The 26,693-nt window shown below is 40.5% G+C and overlaps 1 protein-coding gene across 2 annotated transcripts in view; it reads right to left on the bottom strand.

Annotated features, from left to right (window-relative positions):
- ext2 (exostosin glycosyltransferase 2) overlaps window positions 1-26,693 on the bottom strand; it is a 287,961-nt gene that overhangs the window by 9,135 nt on the left and 252,133 nt on the right. For both annotated transcript variants that reach the window (XM_039739082.1, XM_039739091.1), the window contains exons 13-14: window positions 25,512-25,640; window positions 14,433-14,515 (exon numbers count right to left, since the gene is read on the bottom strand). In XM_039739082.1, the coding sequence (XP_039595016.1) occupies window positions 14,433-14,515; window positions 25,512-25,640 (212 nt within the window). The remainder of the gene's footprint in view (window positions 1-14,432; window positions 14,516-25,511; window positions 25,641-26,693) is intronic.

Here is a 26,693-nt window from a genome sequence, read left to right as displayed (position 1 = left end):
TGAGGGCTAGGGCCATTCCCCAGAAATGTCCAGGAACTTGCAGGTGCCTTGGTGGAAGAGTGGGGTAACATCTCACAGCAAGAACTGACAAATCTGGTCCAGTCCATGAGGAGGAGATGCACTGCAGTACTTCAAGCAGCTGGTGGCCACACCACATACTGACTGGTACTTTTGATTTTGAGCCTCCCTTCATTCAGGGACACATTGTGAAACATTTTTAGTTTATGTCTTATGGTGTTGACTCTTTTACTGTTCATACAAATATTTACACATTAAGTTTACTGAAAGTAAAAACAGTTGAAAGTCAGAGGACGTTTCTTTTTTTGCCGAGTATAGATAGGCATGCTGGGTTTTTGCTACAAGCTGTGCACGGAATGAGCCAATAGTTTGTTTCTTGAATTATCCATTTAATATTTTCAGGACAATGAAAACCACAGGTGACTGAAACCTCGGGAACCAAATCCACGGACACGGGGGTTCTACTGTATATTGATTACATTTCAGGACATCTTTAAAATAACTTCCTGTCTATTTTCGGATATCTGCTGTTCATTTTGAGATGTATCAAAATAACTTCCTGCTCATTTTCAGATACCTCAGATGCATTTCAAAATACCTTAAAATAGACAGGAAGCCCCTGAAAATATAGGCAGTTTTACAGGAAGCCATTCTGAGATATCTTGAACTGCATTTCAGAAATCTCGCAATGTCTACAGACTTTTAAAATCTCCAAATTCACAGTGGATTCGGAAACTACTCAAGACTCTTTCACGTTTTTTTAAATGTTACAGCCTTGTGCTAAAATCATTAAAATATTTCCCTCATCAAGCAATATTCAATATAACACCCCAGAATGACAAAACAAAAATAAGATTTTAGAATTGTTATGCAAATTTATAAAAAATAAAAACTGAAATATTCTATGAACACAAGTATTCAGACCCTTTGCCTAGGATCAGATGCAGCCTGTTCTATCGATTATTATTATTACCGATTACACCTCGTTTTTGTTAAAAATATTTATTTCTTGACGAGGGTTTTGTTTTTCTTTGAATGAACTTGCGTCAATTAAAAGTCAGATGTTTCTCATTGTTTCATTTCAAGATGACAGATCTTCAGGAAACGGAGATCTTTCTAACCCTTCTTACTAATTTGTACAAGGGGTGCCAGTAATAGTGGAGGGCACTGTATCTATATCAGACTGGGCGTTTCTGGGCTGAAGCACTACATATTGAACAGCATATCCAGTAAAGTGATGTCTTCAGCTACTGTTGCTGCAGCTCTTATGACAGATTAATAAGAAAAATCAGTAGTCACAGTGAGAGGACCACAAATGAGCTTGGAAAACTAGGGTTGAACACTTTTATAACAACAGTTCCCTTTACTTTACATCTGGCAGCATATTTAAAAGTTTAATGGCTGAAAGGCATGCCATTGAAAACACATCGCAAATACTACAGCAGCCCCTTCAGCAAGTGCAAGCAGCTCGGCAACAAGTCTAGTGATGCCAATGAAAAACGTTAATTAAAGAAAGCCATTAAACACTGAGTAGATTTTGTTTTTCTCGTGTCGAAATAGCATACACCTGTTTGATTTTGAAGCCGTAAAAGTTAATTCATAGAAACTACTGCGTCACAAGTCCCCTTTTAAAAGTGTTTATTTTCATTTCTTCCCTTGAATGTTGCCTTTATGAATTCCGTCTCTGTGGCTTTTTTTTAATGTTTCTTCTGGCTCCCGTATCTAATTTGGCGGTGAACTTCCGAGGACTTTCATGCTGAAGTGGCTGGGTGAGCAGCTCATAAATATCATACTAATGACTGTACTGGAGGTTTTCTCATTAAACTGCCCTTTTTGTTACTTTGGCTCTGTGGCTTACTGTGAATGTTAATATACACTCAGGGTCCACTGTATTAGGCTCACCTCAATGGCGCCATTGGGGAGGGGGGATCCTGATCAATCGAGATCCCTTCCTCCTACCCGTCCAATGATCTTAGGCTTCTGGCCCTTGATTTTAGAGAGCCCAGCCCTTGTTCTGTTCATTTAGCGTTCTGAAAATGCTTGTGGACTGTGTAAAAACATTATGGGGGACCCCCTATCCCCACCCTATTGTTGACAGAGCAAAAACTGAATGGGACACCCTCCCAAATTTTACATACCAACTAATACAATGACGCTTTATTGGGATCAGGGGCTAAGACTCTAATAAGTGCTGAAGCCAGCAATGCTCCTGGTTCACCTCTCTAGTACCGGGCAGGACACCTTTTGGCCCATCTAATTTATTGATTCAGCAAGGTGCTGGAAACACTTATTACAGATTATGGCCTGTGCTAACTTGACAGCATCATACAGCTCTAGCAAATGCAAATATACAGTTAGTGGGTCTGAGGCTGAAGCGAATACCTAATGAATGAGGCTCACAACCACATAAAAGTGTTAGTCTGATTTTTGGTTAGGTCCACCTTTTAAGAAGAAGTAATTGATCAACAAACTGATCTGGTATGTCGTATAAAAATTTTTCTGTTAGTATGGAAAGAAAACCTTTGACCGGCATGCTAAAAATTAGTGGAATGTATTTAAATGTAAAACACAAATCATGCAAATCTGCGCACGTAAAAAGAAAAAGGAAATGCATGTTCAGCTGACAATTCCTATCGACAATTCTTGACAAGCCTAATGGTTTAGTTTTCAGACATTTCAACTGGGTGCCCAAACTTTTGCAAATGCCACTTTTAATTTTTTTCTTATTTATTTACATTTTTAGAGCATCAAATAAATCCTAACTTTATATTAATATTTTCATTAAAAACGGCACTGTTATAGGTTGTTTTCTGTCAAAGTTGTATTTACTGTTTTTTTTTTAAAACTTCAAATGGCAACAAAAATGTGATTTGCCTGGTACATATAGCATATAAAGTGGATTCAAAAAATACTCAGTGACTTCTTCACTTTCTGCACACTTAACTGTGCCACAGCAAATGGCCTAAATACTTATATAAATGAGAGATTTCACTCTGCAATTTTTAATAAATCTGCAAAGCTTTCAATTTGTCGTTATGTTTTATTGAATGTAAACTGGGGGCAAAAAACAGTCAATTTACTCATTTAAAATTAAATCTACAAGTAGGGAAGTCACAAAGACTGTTTTTTCCATACCAAAATGCCAAAAATATAATGCTACTAGCTTTCTGACAGTGTCAGTACCACACTGATGAGTGACTGCAAGTAGGTGTTTTATTTCGGAAGGCACAATAAAAGCACAAGTAAAAATGTCTCACAGTCCTACAGCTTTTTCTTCTTTCGGCTGCTCCCATTAGGGGTCGCCACAGCGAATCATCTTCTTCCATATCTTTCTGTCCTCGTCATCTTGTTCTGTCACACCCATCACCTGCATGAACTCTCTCATCACATCCATAAACCTTCGCTTAGGCCTTCCTCTTTTCCTCTTCCCTGGCAGCTCTATCCTTAGCATCCATCTCCCAATATACCCATCATCTCTCCTCTGCACATGTCCAAACCAACACAATCTCACCTCTCTGACTTTTTCTCCCAAACTGTCCAATCTGAGCTGACCCTCTAATGTCCTCAATTTTAATCCTGTCCATCCTCGTCACACCCAATGCAAATCTTAGCATCTTTAACTCTGCCACCTCCAGCTCTGTCTCCCCCGTCTGGCTGGTCTCATTACCGTCCTGTAGACCTTCCCTTTCACTCTTGCTGATTCCAGTCTGTCACAAATCACACCTGACACTCTTCTCCACCCATTCCACCCTTCCTGCACTCTCTTTTTCACCTCTCTTTCACAATCCCCATTACTCTGTACTGTTGATCCCAAGTATTTAAACTCATCCACCTTCACCAACTCTACTCCCTCACCCTCACCATTCCACTGACTTCCCTCTCATTTACACACATGTATTCTGTCTTGGTGGTCCTACTGACCTTCATTCCTCTCCTCTCTAGGGCAGATATCCATCTCTCCAGGGTCTCCTCAACCTGCTCCCTACTATCGCTACAGATCACAATGTCATCAGCAAACGTCATAGTCAACGGAGACTCCTGTCTAATCTCATCTGTCAACCTGTCCATCACCATTGCAAATAAGAAAGGGCTCAGAGCCGATCCCTGATGTAATCCCACCTCCGTCACTCCTACCGCAGACCTCACACTTGTCACACTTCCCTCGTACATATCCTGTGCAACTCTTGCATACCTCTCTGCCACTCCCGACTTCCTCATACAATACCACAACTCCTCTCGAGTCACCCTGTCATATTCTTTCTCCAGGTCCACAAAGATGCAATGCAGCTCCTTCTGGCCTTCTCTAAACTTCTCCATCAACATCCTGAGAGCAAACATCACATCTGTGGTGTCTTTCTTGGCATGAAACCACACTGCTACTCACTAAATTATCACCTTACTTCTTAACCTAGTTTCCACTACTCTTTCCCACAACTTCATGCTGTGGCTCATCAATTTTATTCCCCTGTAGTTACTTCAGTCATGCACACCCCCCTTATTCTTAAATATCGGCACCAGTACACTTCTTCCCCACTCCTCAGGCATCCTCTCACTTTCCAAGATTCCATTAAACAATCTGGTTAAAAACCTCCACTGCCATCTCTCCTAAATACCTCCATGCTTCTACAAGTATGTCACCTGGACCAGCGGCCTTTCCATTTTTCATCCTCTTCATCGCTGTCCTTACTTCCTCCTTGCTAATCTGCTGCACTTCCTGATTCACTATCTCCACATCATCCAACCTCTTCTCTCTCTCATTTTCTTCGTTCATCAGTCTCTCAAAGTACTCTTTCCATCTGCTCAACACACTCTCCTCGCTTGTGAGTACGTTTCCATCTTTATCCTTTATCACCCTAACCTGCTGCACATCTTTCCCAGCTTGGCCCCTTTCTGTAGCCCATCGGTCCTTTTCTCCCTGCTTAGTGTCCAACCTCTCATACAACTCATCATACGCCTTTTCTTTAGCCTTCGTCACCTCTCTCTTCACCTTGCGCCTTATCTCCTTGTACTCTTGTCTACTTTCTGCATCTCTCTGACTATCCCACTTCTTCTTTGCCATCCTCTTCCTCTGTATACTCTCCTGAACTTCCCCATTTCACCACCAGGTTTTCCAGATGTCACGCCAAGCACCCTTCTTGCCGTCACCCTTACTACATCTGCTGTAGTTTCCCAGCTGTCTGGTGACTCTTCACTGCCACCCAGTGCCTGTCTCACCTCCTCCCTAAACTCAACCTTGCAGTCTTCCTTTTTCAACTTCCACCATTTGATCCTTGGCTCTACCCTCACTCTCTTCCTCTTCTTGATCTCCAATGTTATCCTACAGACCACCATCCTATGCTGCTTAGCTACACTTTCCCCTGCCACATCTTTGCAGTCTTCAATCTACTTCAGATCAACCCTTCTGCATAGGATGTAATCTACTTGTATGCTTCATCCTCCACTCTTGTACGTCACCCTATGTTCCTCCCTCTTCTTAAAATATGTATTCACCACAGCCATGTCCATCCTTTTGGCAAAATCCACTATCCTCTGACCTTCTTCATTCCTCTCCTTGACACCATACCTACCTATCACATCCCTTCACCAACATGCCCATTGAAATTTGCTCCAATCATCACTTTCTGTCCCTTGGGTACACTGTTCATAACTTCACCCATATGCTATGATAGGGCATATGCACTAGCAACATTCATCATCACACCTCCAATTTCCAGCTTCATAATCATCACTCTGGCCTGACAGTCCTGTCACCTCCAAAACACTCTTGACATGCTGTTCCTTCAGAATAACCCCTACTCCATTTCTCCTCCCATCCACACCATGATAGACAATTTGAATCCACCTCAGTTACACTTGGTCTTACTCCCCTTCTATTTAGTCTCTTGCACACACAATATATCAACCTTCCTTCTCTCCATCATATCTGCTAACTCTCTCCCCTTGCCAGTCATACTGCCAAAATTCATAGTTCCTACCCTCAGTTCCACTCTCCTTACTTTCCTCCTATCCTCTTGCCTCCGGACACGTCTCCTCCCTCTTCTTGTCCTTCGGCCAACAGTAGCCCAATTTCTGTCAGCACCCTGTTGGCTAACAGGACTGGTGGGGTCGTCGTTAACCCGGGGCTCGACCGATCCAGTATGGAAATTCGTATTGTTGTCCGAATATTGATTTGGCAAAATTTTACACCGGATGCCCTTCCTGACGTAACGCTCCCCGTTTATCTGGGCTTGGGGCCAGCACAAAGAAACACACTGGTTTGTGCATCCCTTGGGGTTACAGCACTTCTCGTAAAGAAAAACTACCTAAGTCATGCCTAGAAATGAAAATTTCAGTGCACGATTGTTGAAATCATCAACCTCCTTCTGTTCTATCTTTTCTCTCTCTTTTGGCATCTCTCTTCTCTCCCCTGCTGTCACCGGCCTGCTCCACTGACAGACTGAGGAGACCCCACATTATGCGACACTTTAGTTCTACCCGGAGGGGTAAACGTTAACATTATACAAGATTATAGACCGTTATACCTGGATTTTTATCACTCTTTAATTTAATATTGCTTTTTTTATCAGTATGCTGCTGCTGGAGTATGTGAATTTCCCCTTGGGATTAAGAGAAAAGCCAAGCAAAATGACACCTTTTATTGGCTAACTAAAAAGATTACAATATGCAAGCTTTCGAGGCAACTCAGGCCCCTTCTTCAGGCAAGATGTAATAAAGTATCCATCCATCCATCCATCCATTTAGAACATAGGAAATTTGACAAAATGAGAGGAGGAAATTCAGTCCATCAAGCCCATTTGTTTAGCTAATAACTAAGCTGTCCTGATATCTCATTCAGATGCTTCTTAAAGGTTGTCCAGGTTTCTGCTTCAACTTCATATCTCGGTAGTTTGTTCCTGAGTTCCACAACTCTCTGTGTAAAGAAGTGCTTCCTGGTTTCAGTTTTAAATACAAATCTAGAATGAGAACATCTACTATTTTCTAAGTGATATCAGGGTTACCATGTGTTGGTACCCCTCTCACAAAAAAAGAACCACCCACTGTTGATTCCATGTTTAACAAAAAGCTGACTTTGCTTTAGAGTTTTGATTTAAGGCTGAATGACTGATAGCACGATAAGAGACACTTGTGATACTAATGAAAGAAAACACCTGGTTTGACAAATCACCCAAGTCCAAGTCTTCAGGATATTTTTCTAGGTGTACAAACCAATGTGTCCAGGTCATTTTAGAAGATCTTTGTAGAATAAGCAATATTTGATCTCTTTTCACACTTGCCTCGCTTTACTCAATTGCCGTTCCTTTCTTTACTTTTCAGGAGACAGGCAGCACTTTTTACATGAGCTGTAAGAGGACCAGCAAATTTGTCCACGTCTGTGGAATTTGGAAGGAAACTGTATAGGGACAGTGCTAAGAAAAGCTGTAGCATGTAACAATGGGATTGTGTTTCAAACTAAGTGGCTCTTTGGATTGTCTACAACGGCAATGAAATGAGCTGCACCACTTGTAAATGCCAACATAAAATGAATTTAGTGTTGCGCTTCGACACTTTGAAGCACAAAGCATGCCTCTCTAGTAATATAACATGTACTGAAACTCAAGACAGAGTCATGCAGTTATGGACCAAACAGCATTCTGAATATGAATCTACAAGAGCTACATTTCTATCAGTCGTTTGGGTTTTGAAGGTAATCTGACACTTATTAGTATAACTCCTAATGTGTGACGAGCGTAGTGGAAGCACAACCAGCATATATCATGTTCTCAAATGGCACATTAGCGAATACAATGCAGTCTCTCAGTTATGAGTAACACCAGTCCAGTAGATTTTCTCATTCGGGGTTTGCACACACGTTAGATAATAACAAAGACTGATCACTCATGTAAGATGCACTAAAAACAGAAAAAAAGGTATATTTACAAGAGTTCCTGAATCCTGGATTAATGTAAAACTGACAAGAACGATTTTACACAGGAAGCCTTGAAGTTGGGACACACTTAAAGAAAGGACCAGATTTCAACAATTAAAGCAGGAGGAGTCTGCGGAATTTAAAATTTCAATCAATTTGATTCATCCATTAAATATCATTCTTTAGTAATGTTTTTTACCAGCCAATGATGCAAATATAAATCTTATAATTGCAAATGCAAAATTGTGTTGTTACAAAAAACAGCTTTAAAGAAGTTTGCTTAAATAAAAATGTCTTGGATAATTTCAGAATTTACAAATTAAAAAAAAATGTTTACATTTTAGTACTGATTTTAAGTATTTTCCAAAGCTGATTGGACTGGTTCCATCATTCAGGCTTTGGCTTTATTGCCAGATACCCCCCTTTACACTAACCCTCTCTATTTATCTGCACTTGGGACCACCACCAACTTGGGCTGGTTTGCCCCCCTGGAGGCAAGACAGTAGAGTAGTGGAGTTAGGAAAAAAAAAAAAAGGACAGAATAAGAAATGAGACAATCAGAGGTGCAACAAATGCAGGAGAAATATCTAAGAGAGTACAGGAAAGTAGACTGATGTGGTGATGAAGCGAGGCAAAGAAGATGTGGGTGAAAGAGTGATGGGAATGGAAGTTCAGGAGGAAGAGGTCAAAGCGGAGGTGGATGGATAAAACTAAAAGAAGATCTGAAGGATGAGGGTCTGAGTGGCGAGGAGGTGCAGGACCGAGCTGAATGGAGAAGGTTGAGCAGGGACATCAACCCTCCCACAGAAGAGGAAAGAGATGAGACGAAGAAATTGTATGAAAATGTAAGTGCACCCCATGGAAAATGTTGACTTTTTCAGCAAATTTGAACAGGCAAACATTTCATAACCAACACTGAGCCCTAATCTCAAACAGCCAGGCCCACTCCAAAAACAGAAAGGTCCACTTCACTGATTTTTAAGCAGTAATTTTCAGTTACAGGTGAAAGCATGTCAGAGACTAAGAGTTAGAATGTGTACATTACAAGGTGATCAGGCTGTCTATGATGATGTCATTCTTCATAAACCCTATGCTGAAATCCCCTTATGATAATAACACCCCCTCCACTTGTTGTTACACTGGGAGAATCCCTACGTCTATCGCATATTAAATTTATGAAGGCCAATGCTAGTTTACTTAAAATGACAGCTTTGAGAGCGCATGAGTTGTAACTGTTTAATAATTTGTAGATGGCAAACTAAATGACTTTTTAATATCCTACACAGTCCCAATAAAGGAACAGAGGCTCTGTATTAACTCTCTGATTGTTCGTCTACAATTATCTGACTGATATTACACTATTTTAAATTTGTTGTTACTACTAGTATTTACATATTTTATATTCTTTTACAGAATAAGGCACAATATTATTCACTTGAATAATGCATGTACTTTTAAATAAACGTGGATTTCCATTTTTGCTGTGGTATTGAGTGTCATAAAATTTCACTGGTATTGAATACAAAAATTCTGGTATCGTGACATCCCTATCTACAACAATAAAGTGTGCAGAAAGGGAAGTGGTCTGAAAATTTTCTGAATCCACTGCAGCTGAGGCTAAATAATTGACTGTATGAAAGTGCAGGCGGCAAGGGACAGGAGGACTTAATGAAGTTACATACGTGGACAAAATTGTTGGTACCCTTCAGTCAGTGAAAGAAAAACTCACAATGGTCACAGAAATAACTTTAATCTGACAAAAGTAATAATAAATAAAAATTCTATGAAATTTAACCAATGAAAGTCAGACATTGATTTTCAACCATGCTTCAACAGAATTATTTAAAAAAATAAACTCATGAAACAGGCCTGGACAAAAATGATGGTACCCCTAACTTAATATTTTGTTGCACAACCTTTTGAGGCAATCACTGCAATCAAACGATTCCTGTAACTGTCAATGAGACTTCTGCACTTCTCAGCAGGTATTTTGGCGCACTCCTCATGAGCAAACTGCTCAAGTTGTCTCAGGTTTGAAGGGTGCCTTTTCCAGACGGCATGTTTCAGCTCTTTCCAAAGATGCTCAACAGGATTGAGGTCAGAGCTCATAGAAGGCCACTTTAGAATAGTCCAATGTTTTCCTCTTAGCTATTCTTGGGTGTTTTTAGCTGTGTGTTTTGGGTCATTGTCCTGTTGCAAGACCCATGACCTGCGACTGAGACCAAGCTTTCTGACACTGGCCAGCACATTTCTCTCTAGAATCCCTTGATAGTCTTGAGATTTCATTGTACCCTGCACAGATTCAAGACACCCTGTGCCAGATGCAGCAAAGCAGCCCCAGAACATAACAGAGCATCCTCCATGTTTCACAGAAGGGACAGTGTTCTTTTCTTGATATGCTTCATTTTTCCGTCTGTGAACATAGAGCTGATGTGCCTTGGCAAAAAGTTCAATTTTTGTCTCATCTGTCCATAGGACATTCTCCCAGAATCTTTGTGGCTTGTCCACATGTAGTTTGGCAAATTCCAGTCTGGCTTTTTTATGATTTGTTTTCAACAATGGTGTCCTCCTTGGTCGTCTCCCATGAAGTCCACTTTGGCTGAAACAACGACGGATGGTGCGATCTGACACTGATGTTCCTTGAGCTTGAAGTTCACCTTGGATCTCTTTAGAAGTTTTTCTGGGCTTTTTTGTTACCATTCGTATTATCCGTCTCTTTGATTTGTCATCAATTTTCCTCCTGCGGCCACGTCTTAAATTTCTGAATAATATGTGCAACTGTAGTCACAGGAACATCAAGCTGCTTCGAGATGGTCTTATAGCCTTTACCTTTGACATGCTTGTCTATAATTTTCTTTCTAATCTCCTGAGACAACTCTTTCCTTCGCTTCCTCTGGTCCATGTTGAGTGTGGTACACACCATGTCACCAAACAACACAGTGACTACCTGGAGCCCTATATGTAGGTCCACTGACTGATTACAAGATTGTAGACACCTGTGATGCTAATTAGTGGACACACCTTGGATTAACATGTCCCTTTGGTCACATTATTTTCAGTCTTTTCTAGGGGTACCATCATTTTTGTCCAGGCCTGTTTCATGAGTATATTTTTTTAAATAATTCTGTTGAAGCATGGTTGAAAATCAATGTCTGACTTTCATTGGTTAAATTTCATAGAATTTTTATTTATTATTACTTTTGTCAGATTAGAGTTATTTCTGTGACCATTTTGAGTTTTTCTTTCATTGACTGAAGGGTACCAATGTGTCCATGTGTGTATGAGCTCTTTAAATAAAGTGTTTTCAAAAACGTATTCATTTTGCCTCTTTATAAGAAGGCGGTCTACAGTCTGCTCAGAAATGAAGTTATTAACCATATGCAATAGGAATGAGCAGCCACTGTCAGAATTAAAAGGAATTACCAGCCACCATCTGTGCCCTGACAAGGTCAGATAAGATCCTCCTTCTAAATTCCAGGCATTCCCCCAATACCTTAGTAGCCATCTTTAAGCTGAGGAGACTGAAAGAAGCAGTAAGGTATTTGTGTCTGTGTCTCTCTATATGTACAAGCATGTGGTAATAAACATCAAAGCATGGAGGGAATTTTAAAGGAAGGAGCGAAACGTAACGGGCTGGAGAGGAGCTTTATAATATCCAAAATATTTCTTTGGAAATGACAGCTTTGGCTGTTTTCGCAGCTATTACTGGCACAGCGGCACCAAGAGATGTTTGTGAGCAAGAAAGGCACCAGCAACTGTGGCATTGTGACTATTGTCACAGCTGTAGTCTACCTCTATTGCTATTTCAGAACACAAGAAAATTTGACAAATGAGAGGAGACAATTCAGTCCATCAAGCCAGTTTGTTTGGCTAATTGCAAAGCTATTCCCAGGATCTCATCCAGATCCTTATTAAAGGTTGACCAGGTTTCTGCCTAAACTCCATGTCTCGATAGTTTGCCACAGACTCCCACAACACTTTGTGTAAAAGGGCTTCATTTTTAAATGCGCTTCCCCTTAATTTACACTGATGTCTTGAGTATGTGATTCACCCTTAAGCTAAAGGATTTTGCTGGATCTACTTTATCAATCCGTCCTGGGTATGACATTAATCTGCATCCAGCCAAGGATCCAGCAAGGAAAACCTGGGGGTGGTTGGCAGGATTGGCACCTCACACTCTTCAGTGTAGTGCTGAGGTGTCACCTGTTGCACGGCTGCACTTGGATCTCAATCCAGGTGGATCATTCTGTGGTGGGTGCTGCAACATGCTGTAGTCAGTGCATGCTCCCAAACTCAACTTTATCGATCACTTTGAGAATTTTAAATACCTAGATTCGATCCCTGCACAGTCTCCTCTGCTCAAGACTAAACAGGTTTAATTCTCAGAGTCTGTCACAGCAGGACATGTCCTTAAGTCCCATGATGCACTTGGTTGCTCTCCTCTGCACAGCTTTAAGTGCTGCTATGTCTTTCTTGCACCATGGTGACCAGAACTGCTGCACACAATACTCCAGATGCAACCTTACTAGTGCACATTATACAGCTTGAGCATAACATCTCTTGACTTAAATCCAACAGTTTTTATGATGTAACCTAATCTTTGCCTTTTTTAATTGTTTCTGTGCATTGCTTAGTCAGTGAAAACGTTTCGTCAATGTAAACTTCTCAACCCTTTTCAGAGGTTGCTTCCTGTGTGACAAAGTCTCCCATTTTGTATTTATAACTGATGTTCCTTTCGCCCATGTGTAGCTCTTTGCACTTTTTTTGCTGCTTTGTCGGAGCTGGCTAATGACGACAGTACTCGACCCACGCATAAAGGCATGAATTCCAATCTGACCATTCTCATTCATGTCACACAGCCACGAATCAGACATGCATCCGATCTAAAACCACATGTGAAAGTGACTCAAATCTGAACTCAAAAGATAGGATTTCTGAGCTCATACCGCCCCCAAAAAATAAGACTTGTGTCATATTATTGCAAAAAACAAAATCAGATTCTAGTCTCTTTAGCCTTGTAATGTGAATGTAGCAACGTCATGGACACTCATGACTTCGGGCAAAGTGATCGCACCATGGAAAAATGACCCGAGACTTCATAAACCACTAACAGAAAAACAGTATGCAACTGGAAGGGATTTAAAACAAAGGCAACCCTGCCAAGAAATGGACGTTGTTCTAAAATTTCACCTAGAGCTACAGGTCCAAGGTAATCTTAAAATACAAGGTGACATTAGAGGCCTACCTACCTTTCCAAGCTGCCTAACAGATTAAAAATAACCGCCTGAAAAGAAATGCCATATATGGAGGGGTCAGCAGGAAAAGTCAAACACAAAGTAACAAAGACCACCTGAACTACCCCGAGAGGCTCTGGAAGTCTGTGTGCTGGACAGAGGAGTCCAAAATTGAACTATCTGGGGCTGTTCCATCATTACAAGAATTGTGAACTCTTAGGAAATATTAAGGGATTCCTGAGGAGAATGTCAGGCCATCAGATAGATAACTGAAGCGGGGCACAAAGTTCCTAAACAATTAAGTAAGGCCGTTGAAGAATAGCTTTAGAAGAGGAGTGTCAGTGTCCTGTATTGACTGTGGCAAAGCCCTGACCTGTTGTTGCAAAACCTAAAGATGGCATTTTTTATGAATGGTAACCTTGAAAAATTCACAGTGCTGGCAAAGTTCGGTAAAGTAGAGTGTGGGATAAGAGGCAACCATGTAAAGTTACTGGGGATTTTACAAGTTACCGACTTCTGCACACAAGAACATCTGCCACAGCCAAGAGTTTAAAGTGGACTACTCTTCACCACATAAGAAAGCTGAAGATTGACCTGGGGAAGCAACTCAAGGTCCTGGTTTCTATCACAGTAACCACACTAGCTTCCTAATGTGGTCCTGATGTCTAATAATGCAAGATCTGTAGTTCTATATGAACTGACAATTCCTTAGGAAGATAGGGCGGAGGAGGCATATGAGGGAAAGAGGGGCAAATACAAAGAACTGGTAGACGAGTGCCGGGGGCATTAATGGTGAGCACAGTGTCTACCAATTTAGATAGGCTGTAGAGGCTTTGCAGGACCCTACATAATCACAGGACAACACAGCAAGAAAGTCATCAGGAACATCTCAGAGGCTGGATAGAAAGCCTGGAGATGGCTGTGGATCAAAGGGTGAGGGGATCCATGGACAGCAGGTGCTGCTTAGTAAATCCCAGCTGGGTCACCTGGGCAATGTTGTATGATTTTCAGAAGGCCCTATGACTCCAGATAAAATCACTGATGATGTGACCAAATGAATCATAAGAAGCATGAAATAACTACTGATTTGTTAAATATCTAAACTATTGTCTAATAATCTAAGATCACGTGGCCAAGTATTTTTTTTTTGTTTTGGATGATCATTCCATATATTTATTCAGCTTCAAATAATATCTTAAAATAATGATGACCAGCTTGAAGGGTTTAAGAACTTTCAAGCATGAGTGTATCTTGAGGAACATTGAAAGACCCACCTCTCCACCATATGAGTTTGGTCCAGAGACAGCCCATCAATAGCAGTACACTCCGGACACTTGAACTTTTTCCGGGGAGTCACCTTTACAAGAGGAAAAAAAAAAGGACAAAAAGAAAATTTATAATTATTACACAGACAAATTAATGGATCTACGCAGATTCAGAATTGTAGAAAGAAATATGTCAAGAATGGCAACATATAAACTAACAAGCAAGTTCTGAGGTTCTTGAGAAGCAGCTATAAATGTTACAACAGACAAAAAGTTCTATCTTGTAGTTTTCAAGACACCTAAAGGACTCTGAAATGGTGAGAAATAAGATTCTCTGGTCTGATGAGACCAAGATAGAGCTTTTTGGCCTTAATTCTAAGCGGTATGTGTGGAGACAACCCGGCACTGCTCATCACTTGTCCAATACAGTCCCCACAGTGAAGCATGGCGGTGGCAGCATCATGCTGTGGGGGTGTTTTTCAGCTGCAGGGACAGGACGACTGGTTGCAATCGAGGGAAAGATGAATGCGCCAAGTACAGGGATATCCTGGACAAAAACCTTCTCCAGAGTGCTAAGGACCTCAGACTGGGCCGAAGGTTTACCTTCCAACAAGACCCTAAGCACACAGCTAAAATAACGAAGGAGTGGCTTCACAACAACTCTGACTGTTCTTGAATGGCCCAGCCAGAGCCCTGACTTAAACCCAATTGAGCATCTCTGGAAAGACCTAAAAATGGCTGTCCACCAACGTTTACCATCCAACCTGACAGAACTGGAGAGGATCTGCAAGGAGGAATGGCAGAGGATCCCCAAATCCAGGTGTGAAAAACTTGTTGCATCTTTCCCAAGAAGACTCATGGCTGTATGAGCTCAAAAGGGGGCTTCTACTAAATACTGAGCAAAGGGTCTGAATACTTAGGACCAGGTGATTATTTCAGTTTTTCTTTTTTAAATAAATCTGCAACAATTTCAAAAATTCTTTTTTTTGTCTGTCAATATGGGGTGCTGTGTGTACATTAATGAGGGAAAAAATAAATTTAAATGATTTTAGCAAATGGCTGCAATACAACAAAGAGTGAAAAATTGAAGGGTGTTCTGAATACTTTCCGTAACCACTGTATGTATGTATATATATATATATATATATATATATATATATATATATATATATATATATATATATATATATATATATATATATATTTTGTAATTATAGAAAATGATTAACTTTAGAACACAATTTTGCATGGCAACTGCTTACATAGCATGTTTATGAAGAAATAACACCAAAAACCACACCAACCTTATCCTTTTTCTTTGATTTTATTAAAATCAAATAACATTCTATACAAATAATTCAAGTTTTACAAAAATAGGTTTGAAACAAATCAACCCCCACCCCTGCAGGCACAGTATTTTGTGGCTCTGATATATACAGTACCATATCATCTCCATATAGAGAGATTTTCTGTTCAAGTCCTTCTCTGATAATCCCCTTTATCTGATAAGCATTTCAACAGTGAACTGCCAGTGGTACAATGGCAATTGCAAAAAGCAGTGGTGACAAAGGGTATCCTTGTCTGGTACTACGTTCTAGTTTAAAGTAGTCTGAATTAATGTTTTTAATACATACTGAAGCTATTGGACTGGTATACAGTAGTTTGATCAATACACAAATGTTTGGGCCAAACCCAAATTTCTTCAATGTAGTGAAAAGGTGCTTCTATTCAACCATATCAAATGCTTTTTCTGCATCCAACAATAATATCATCTCCAGGGTGTTTGACTTTGTGGGTAAATATATTACATTAAACATGCATCGAAGATTGGAAGCTAAGTGTCTCCCTTTAATAAATCCAGTTTGGTCTATTGATATTCCCGAAAGGGAACAACCAAACTTATCCTTTAATGCAGGGGTGGGCAAAGTCAGTCCTGGAGGGCCGCAGTGGCTGCAGGTTTTTGATCCAACCCAGTTGCTTAATTAGAAAACAATCCTTGCCAATAATTAAATGTCATGGCTTGTTAGTGCTTTAACATTGCTCTGTCAAGTCATTTTCATATCCTAAATATTTTTTCCTTTCTAAGGGTATTATCCAAATGATTTGAAGTCTGAAATGGAGGAGTAATTCTCAATCCTTCAGTTTAACTTCACTTTCCTTCCAAGTAGTTAATTAAACCCAAAAGTGCACATTAAATACACACAGGTGTAAATAGTAACAAGCTAAATGGAGAACTGCAGCTTTCCTTTGTCATTTGCATCTTATTGCTAATAAGGGGCAATTAAAAACAGACTACAGCTGTTTAAGACTAAAATAAGCAATAAAGGTTCAAAATCTTAACTAGCGAGACAACTAAAATGAAGCAGAAGTGTTACTTGAGCAATAGGTGCTCCTTATTAGGTTACGGGGTTGGAAGAAAAACCTAGGAACGACTTTGCCCACCCTTGCTTTAATGCATCCCTAGTCTCCACATCATGCCGGATGTGCAATTAAACTGGCAGGACAACCCACCTGAGCACACTACCCTTGTGGTATAAGATTAGGGGGCTTGATAACCTGTCATGGGGGTGTTAGTTTCTCACTAACTGTGCACCTGGTTGGTTTGCTCTACCTGATCACAAGTGAATCTACATCTTTCTCACTTACAAGGTCTTCTGACATTTGATTCAATCGTGAGAGAGAAAAAGAGGCTCTGAGGCTAAATCGGGTGCTAGAATTGATCTGCATGACTGGTACTTGTGAAAGTTGTTTTGTGAGATCTTAAATGCATGTGTGTATTTATTTTTAAAAATGAGATTGCCTTATTACCAATACAGATATTTCCCATAATGCACAGTATTTTCTGTAGTTAATTTGGCCCTTACCTTACGCAAACTATTTCAGAGTTCGGTTGGTACCACCATTTCTGAAGGGTCTTGGTATGGTTGCTTTGGTCTGCGGCAGAATGCAAACGACATTTTCACATCTATCGAAATGAACCGGACTATGGCTGCAATTCCGCCAGCAAAAAAAAATGTTACAAATGAAATAGTTGTGAAAACGCCTTACATTAAACTACAAACAAATACAAAGCAAAAATCAGGAGTCATTGCTAGTTTTCCTTAAAAGACTTGTGCAGACAAGAGTTTTTATTGTATTAAAGAACAGCATCCAAAAAAAAAAGTTAAATGTTAGAAAACTGTAAATTTTCATGTCGGCCTCCATGAGTTCCTTCACTCAGAGGGGTTGAGCAGGGGAATTTGATTTAATGGCGACGTGCTGCGGAGAGACTGGCTTTGAGGCATGGTACAAACATTCAGCAGGTTGTATTTATTAGGACGTTGTGCTGCACATTTGCATTACACTTGGATGTGACTGACCAGAACCTCATGAAGTGTTAACATGTTCAAGTCAGCCGCCACATCTGCTGCTCTCATTTCATTTTTATTTTTCAGGCGATCCCATTCTCTGCCCTAGCAAGGTCAGGCGGACACATGGTTTTCAACATGCGGAGCAATTTAAAAGAGAGTATTATAAACAGCATGGTGGAATGCCAAACAAACCCATAAAGGATGCAAATGGCAGAACCTCCCTACTATTCCAAATCAGGATTTCCTTCCACCTTAAAGGTTAAAACCTGTAAGCTATAAAAAGAAAACCTTCCAGGAAATGCTTTAAGCTTCATGCAGGCATTATGCCAGCTGGGCCTGCACATCTATGTTGTAAGCGTCTTCCTCCAAATCTCAGCAGGTGAAGACAACTGGATTTTTACGCACAGGCAGACACAAAATGAAATCCGAATCTCACATACGGACTGCAGATATACATACAACAAGAGGTCCAAAAAGACTTGAATGCACAATGTTACACACTATAATTCTTGCAAATCCACCACAAGCTACGGTGAGATGATTCAATGACACAAATACTGTATCAAAGAACTCATTGCGTTGATTACAAGTGGGCCCCACTGTCCGTTTGCAAGTTCTCCACCTCGACTAACCAATCACATCCCCCAAGCGTTCATTTTCTAAGCACTCCCCTCTTCCCTTTCCCCACGTGCGGGGGAGCCGAACCGCCTTGAGGCCTGGGATTCAGTGAAAGGGGAAAGAAGGAGGGAGGATGGGAGTGATGACAGCCTCCTTAATTCCTCTTTAATGTGTGCTTGCTCGGTGCCTGGACGCCCTCTGTAAACTGGGCTCTATGGTGTACTTATAAAGGGGATGAATTATGGCTTCCCATTCCTTCTTTACTCATTAACGGGACGAGGCACAGATTAAGGGATCACAGAGGTGACATGGGAGGTTCAGAGATGTGGTGATTATTAATCAACAGCCCTCAAGAGTATATGAAAATGCACTACTTGTGCTCTTGAGAGGCTGGTAGTGTGATAAGAAGATATATTTATGTTTGAGTGTCAGTGGCATGATTAACAAGAGGGGCAAATGACGAGAAAGGTTTATAGGTGCTAGGAAGGAAAGCTAAACTACAACAAAAATACACTCACAGAGATATTAATAATTTCTTCTGTTAGATATTCACATCATAGGACCACTGGCCCAATCCTCATTGTTGTGGGTGCCCCATAGTGAATCATCAGCTCACTTACCTGTGTGGAAGCTACACAAATGTGTAAACCACGGTACTGCATATATGGAGGACCTAGCTAAGAAATAACGCAACATGAACCTCTCAGACGTGTCGTGTCTTAGCAGGGCTTTTCCTCTGGTTCTTTTCTAATATTTGTCACATGTTAATACTACTTTCGATACTATTGTTATGTAATGTATTATTTAACATCAACAGTCATGTACCAAGAATAAGGCTAATAATCTTTCTTTATATAAAATTGGACGTCTGTCTGTATGTCTGTCTGCTTTTCATGAGAGAATGGATTTAGATTGGTTTTTTTTTCTATAATTTGCTTGAACATTCCAGTTGATTTTGCAACTTCTCTCATCGCGCTATATATCATAGTTTGCTTGCAGGAGCGATATATTCGCGCTAATCTGAGACTGAGGCTGCAGGCAAAGTGGAGGGGGAAATGTGACATCAGGAGTGGGGAGCCAGGCAGGGCCCTCCTCACCTCCTAGTGTCCTGTTTCACTACTACTCGGGCAGAGCCACGGGGTACGGCTAGTAATATATAAAACTGGGGGCTTCGCCTCCTGCTCGCTTTGCTCGCCAACCCCTACCCCCATCAAGGGCCAGCGCCACGCGCCATTGTGAAAAGGGGGGCTGAACGCATCCCAATGGGACGTGGTTGCTCCTCAAAAAAAACCCTCTTAAGCGGTGATACAACAGGAAACAAAACAGGTTTTATTTTTTACCTCCGCTTTGCTCGATCAACTACTGGCTTGCTGCTGCTGCCACCGTGCCACGTGATCTGCATCTCATGCGGCACTTCGAACTTTTAAAAGCCTGTACAGCAACTGTCCTTTTGTCTTACTGCCTTGTCTCTTTTCTCCCTCAGACATCCTCAAACACTATTCGATCTCTTTTCGCTGATCTGTTATTTCACAGAGTAATATTTTCCGTTTGTTTGCACTAATGCGATCTTTACTCATTTTTCTGAGACTTTCGAATTTTCCTACTTCCATTATCTCTAACCTGCTCTGCATGTGTATCACAGGCCTTGCTTCCAAAGGTTGCAAGTATGACGTGACTTGACTGTCTCACGGGACGTGAAAGTGTCTTTTTGTCTCTCTTCAAAAGACAACATCTTGTTGCAGGAAAAAAGTCTTGGCTCATCCCAAGATTTTTTTTATAATAGAGAGATAATTTACTATTTAATATAATTCATTATTACTTAGTAAAAAAAAATGAATTATTAAGGAAAAGATTAAAATAAGGATGGAGGAAGTAAAGGAGGCACTGAAAAGAATGAAAGATGGAAAAGGCAACAAGACTGCATGAAAATGCCAGCAGAAGTGAGGAGTTTAGGAGAACAGGGAGTGGTCTAATGCAGAAGATCTATGAACAGAAGATAACACCAGGGTTTTGCTGCAACAATGTGACTGTACACATGTACACCAAGAAGGGCGACATTCAGAACTGTGTAAACTATAGAGAGAGATTAAGCTGATGTCACACACAATGAAAATTTGGGGAAGGGTTATAGAGAGAAGGCTTAGGGAGGAGACCACCATAGGGGAGGAGCAGCTTGGTTTTATACCAAGAAGAGGAACAAGTAATACAGTCTTTGAACTGAGACAGCTGATAGAGAAGCATCATGAAAAACAGAAAGGATTTCTTATTGTGTTTAAGAGTTTCAAGAAGGCTTATGATAGAGTGTCAAGTCAAGATGTCTGGAAGTTTATGAGAGAGAAAGAAGGACCAGAGAAGTATGTGAGGATTGTTCAGGATATGTATGAGGGAGTGAGACCTTAAAGGCGGCGTCGGGGTAACATACAAGATCCTAGTTAGAGGAAGTCTGCACTAAGGACCTTCTTGAAGTCCTGACCTGTTTGACCTGGTTATGGATGTGTTGAGTCATGGGATATAAGACCAGTCCTCCTGCTGCAGGCTTTTTACCAATGACACTGTGTTGTGTATCACCAGAAAAGAGGAAGTGGAGGAGAAGTTGGAAAAATGGAGAAGCAAGAAGAAGACAGATAATATAAGGTTTAATAGCGATCAGGATTAAGAAGTTAACCAGCAAGGAGAGCTCTGGAAAAGAGTGGATAAATTTAAACATCTAGGAGCAGTGGTAGCACAAAATGGATAATTAGATGCAGAGACAATCCACACGGCACAGTGTAAATGGAACAAATGGAAGAAGGCATCAGAGTATGGTGAGATCAAAGAGTTAAGGCAAAGGTTAAAGGTCAGGTCTTTAAGACGGTGGTAAGACCAGCAATGATGTGTGGAGCTGAGTGAGACATGGACAGTAAAGGAGTTAATTAGAGTAAGTTAGATGTGGAAGAAATGAGAATTTTGTGATAGACAGGTAGAGTTAGAAAAACAAAAAGGGCAGAATAAGAAATGAGACAACTAGAGGTACAACAAAAGTGGTGAAGACATCTAAGAAATTACAGGAAAGTAGGTTGAAGTGGCATCTACATGTGATGAGGAGAGATGTTCAATATGTGGGCAAAAGAGTGATGAGAATTTAAGTACAGGGAAAGAGGAAGTGAGGGAGGCCAAAATGGAGGTGGATGGATAAAGTAAAAGTAAGATCTGGAGGAAGAGGGTCTGACTGAGGAGGAGGTGCGGGATCAAGCAGTTTGGAGGAGGCTGATCAATCACATTGACACCATAGAGAAGTGGGAAAAGATGAAGAGGAAGAAGTCGTCATGTGAAAATGTAAGTACACCCCATGGAAAGTGTTGGCTTTGTCCACATATTTGAACAGGCAAACACTACCATAATGCTCAAGAAAGTGCATGGAGACACCAGACCCAAACACGGGACAAGTTCACTGAACCACTGCACATGTAAACAAAATCAGCTGTAAGAAAGTCTGAGACTAAGAATGTGTGCCACCAATACTGAGCCCTATTTCAAACAGCCAAAAAGAGCAAGGCCTCTTCCATTCCACAGGCTTCAGTAAGGTGCACTAGGAATGACAGTGATGTTTCTAAAAGCCATGGCATCAATTTCTAGAATTTTCCTGGCTGTTCAAACAATCATTCAACTTGGTTTATGGAATCTTCTGACCCACTGAAAACAGTCGATAAAGGGTAGATCATAGCTATTATTATGACATCACCACTTATGGAGATAACGTCAATACCTGAATAGTTACCACAGGGAATGTCTAGTAACAAGACATGTGAGAAGTTCTAAACCACAGAGTTTGAAAGCCTTTAGCCAAGGTGGATGGAACCTTTATTATATTAAATGACATTTTTTGTGAAAATAAATTTACACCTGCGCTTTTAAAGAGGTGTATTTTAAAGGACCTTCACAATCTGGGGTAACCTATCAACCAAACTTTTTCTATTCACACTGATGTTCACCTTTGTAAGGGAAATTATTTCATAATATGTTTATTAATAGTTTTGCTGAAGCCAGACATATAATATGTACATCTGGAGACAACCATGGGTGAATTTTGCTTAAAACTGGGGTGGGGACAATTAGACAGCTCAGTAAGGGTCAGATTTCTAAACCAATCCAACGCCTCATGAAGGGATGGTGACTTTGAACTGCAAAGATCAGAGGGGCTCTCGTTAACCTGGTCTGACAGACAGGAAACTTCTGTTTACAATGAACAGTCTACAGTCAAAAAGTCCCCTGAAAAACCCTAATAGACATATAAATATATGTGTCGCGTGTACAGAGGGCACATTGCACGTCTTTAAAATAAACATAACCTGATGTAAGGGAAAACTTTTTCTGCATCAGGGTATACACTGAATGGTAAACGTGAACGATACATCATCTCAGGTGCTGTGTGTGCTCTTTATCGTTCAGTTTTATTACGACAGCGTAGGAGTTCATGTAGGCATGAAAGAATTGGCAGCTACATGCATGAAAATTTGAGCTGCAAAATGTGCATTGGAAGTAAACAGTGCATCACGCTCCGTCAAAAAGGACTGCTGTTAAGAAAGCTGACAACGAAGAGCCACAGGAGATGCAGATTTCAGCACTCAAAACACCTGAATCAGCACATATGCCTAATGACACCAGTAAACCACGGCTGTACGTCACCCACCTTCTGACTGCACGTCTAAATGCATAACTGAAGAAATTTAACATCACTGTCTAAGTGGAAATGCAAACATGCCAGGACAAACACGACGCAGCATATCCATAAGTCACAATGCTAACAGTGTTTGCTGTTGTTATGTCATATAGTGATGCAATAGTTAAAATGACAGAATGATATGGAAGCAGATAGAGACGCTTCTCAAACATGTGGAGCCCAGTACCTGCTCATTACAACGTGTAAATTAATTATTTAGTTTCGGTTCCCCTGTGCTACTGAGCCCCTGAATTTTAGCTTTTTATTTTCTCCCAGCGTCTTTTGTTCAGTATCTTTTGCTCTTTCCCAAAAACCATTACAGTGATTTAAAATGCACAGACTGAAAAAACTAGAGGTTGGTGTTTTAGAAGGAAGCCCCATGGGTATAGCTTTTACAGACCCAAGATTTTGCTGTTCTTCACTACACACTTTTAACAGGTTGACCCCAGACATATACAGTCATATGAGAAAATTTGGGAACCCCTCTTTTAATGCTTTGGATTTTTGTTTATCATTAGCTGAGCTTTCAAAGTAGCAACTTCCTTTTAATATCTGACATGCCTTATGGACACAGTAGGATTTCAGCAGTGACATTAAGTTTATTGGATAAACAGAAAATATGCAATGTGCTTCATAATAAAATTAGACAGGTGCATAAATGTGGGCACCCCAACAGCAACATGACATCAATACTTAGATTTGCAAAAGGAAGCTCAACTAACAGCCTCTAGACGCCTCCTATAGCTTTTGATGAGTGTCTAGATTCTGGATGGAGGTATTTTTCACCATTCTTCATACAAAATCTCTCCAGTTCAGTTCAATTTGATGGACAGCCTGCTTCAAATCATCCCATAGATTTTCGATGATATTTAAGTCAGGGGACTGTAACGGCCATTCCAGAACATTGTACTTCTCCCTCTGCATGAATGTCCTTGTAGAGTTCGAACAGTGTTTTGGGTCATTGTCTTATTGGAATATCCAACCCCTGCGTAACTTCAACTGACTGACGCTTGAATATTATCCTGAAGAATTTGTTTATATATTGTTGAATTCATTCGACCCTCGACTTTAACAAAAGCCCCAGTCCCTGAACTAGCCACACAGCATGATGGAACCTCCACCAAATCTGACAGGAGGTAGCAGGTGTTTTTCTTGGAATGCGGTGTTCTTCTTCTGCCATGCAAAGCACTTTTTGTTCTGACCAAATAACTCAATTTTTGTCTCATCTGTCCAAAGCACTTCGTTCCAAAATTAATCTGGCTTGCCTAAATGAGCATTGGCATACAACAAGCGACTATGTTTGTGGCGTGAGTGCAGAAAGGGCTTCTTTCTCATCACCCTGCCATACAGATGTTCTTTATGCAAATTGTGCTGAATTGTAGAATGATGTACAGATACACCAACTGAAGCGAGATGTTCTTGCAGGTCTTTGGAGGTGATCTGTAGGGTGTCTGTAACCATTCTCACAATCCTGCCTGTATTTTTCTTGGCCTGCCAGACCTGCTGTGTTGGTTTAACAGCAACTGTGCCTGTGGCCTTCTGTTTCCTGATTCCATTCCTTACAGTTGAAACTGACAGTTTAAACCTCTGAGATGGCTTTTTGTAGCCTTCTCCTAAACCGTGAGACTCAACAATCTTTGTTTTCAGATCTTTTGAGAGTTGCTTTGAGGATCCCATGCTGTCTGTCACTCTTCAGAGGAGAGTCAAAGGGAAGGAAGCACAACTTGCAACTGACCACCTTAAATACCTTTTAACACTCATGATTGGACACTCCTGTCTATGAAGTTCAAGGCTTAACGAGCTCATCCAACCAAGTAATCAGGATTGAGCAGTGACAGGCATTCAAATCAGCAAAATGACAAAGGGACCAAAATTTTTTGCACAGCTAGTTTTTCACATTTGATTTAATTTCATACAACTAAATACTGCGTCACTAAAAATCACTCTAGTACTCAGATGATCCTAGGAAATGAAAGACATACCACTGTTATCTTTTGTGTTGAAAGTAGAGTCAATTATTATGCAGGCTGAGAGGGGTTCCCAAACATTTTCATATGACTGTATTCTTGTTTAAGAGTAGTCACTCTGTAGTACTAGGGTGTTGTAACGCATTAGCCATTATGAATGTAGTGAGAAGTCAAGCAAAATGACACCTTTTATTGGCTAACTAAAAAGATTACAATATGCCAGCTTTCAAGGCAACTCAGGCCTTTTCTTCAGGCGAGATGTAATCAATTAATACATCTTGCCTCTTAAGTTTGCATATTGTAATCTTTTTAGTTAGCCAATAAAATGTGTCACTTTGCTTGACTGATAATCACTGTAAAAGATGCACACTGAAGAACTGACTTCTGAAGCTAATCTGAACTTTTTCCTCTCCAAAGCAAGTGCAAGTCCCAGAGCCAATCCCATAAACAGTACCTTGATTGGAGCTTTGCCAGTGACATTAGCCACAAGAAAATTCATCGCAATGTCTTCACAGTTCATGTGAGCATCAACCCAGTTCTTGATATCTCCAGGCATCTTGTAAGTATAAAGATAGTTGAAGTACTGTGGAAATAAAAAGCAGGACAATGTGTTAGAAATTCAGCTTTAAACTTAGGAATTCAATAAAATCTTGCAGAGGGGTGGTGAAGGCTGTAAAGAATATGATCAGTACCTAGGTGCCTTTTATTCAGGAAATATAAAACACTGGATGCTTAAGAAAAGCAAACAGAGCTCAGCCATGCCGTGGTGCCAACTGTATATCTTTGCTACACAAGAGAATACAAAATTGGCTCAATCACAGGAAGCAAAGGGTTATGTGGGTGGGTTTCATTGCTTCATAAGATCAACATCAACTTCCTTCTGTTCTTTGTAGTCTATAGTTACCATTGTTCAACATAAGGACAAGAGCTGTGCCAGTGAAGTCAAAGAAGCCATTATGAGGCTAAAAACCAACAATAATATCATTGGAGACATCGGTAAAACCTTAGGGTGACCAAAATGAACTGTCTGGAATATCATGAAGAAGAAAGAATGCACTGGCGAGCTCAGTAATCGCAAAGGGACTGGTAGGCCAAGGAAGACCTCGACTGCTGATGACAGAAGAATCCTCAATATGGTCAAGAAAAAGCCCCAAATGCCTGTCTGACAGTTCAGAGATAGTCTTCAGGAGGACAATATGCAGAAGACTTCATGAACAGAAATACAGAGTCCACACTGCAAGATGCAAACCACTAGATAGCTACAAAAACAGGATGCCCTGATTACAGTTTAGGAAAAAGGATTTAAAAGAGCCTGCAGAATTCTGGAAAAAGGTCTTGCAGACAGACAAGACCAAGATAAACCAGCATTGGAGTGATGGCAACAGCGAAGTGTGGAGATGAAAAGGAACTGGCCATTTCTCTACATTGATGATGGAACTGCTGATGGCAGGGGTACAATGAATTCTAAGGTGTATTGAAACATTTGATCTGCTTCAGTTCCAGTAAAGGCCTCCAAATGTATTGAAAGCTGCTTAAACCTACAACAAGATGATGATCCAAACATACTGCTGAGGTAACACAGGAGTTTGTCAATACTAAAAAATGGAACATTCTTGAATGGCCTTTCCAGTCACCC

Source organism: Polypterus senegalus, chromosome 1 (assembly GCF_016835505.1).
Source record: "Polypterus senegalus isolate Bchr_013 chromosome 1, ASM1683550v1, whole genome shotgun sequence".
Lineage (NCBI taxonomy): Eukaryota > Metazoa > Chordata > Cladistia > Polypteriformes > Polypteridae > Polypterus > Polypterus senegalus.
This window is presented reverse-complemented; position numbering and strand designations above follow the sequence as displayed.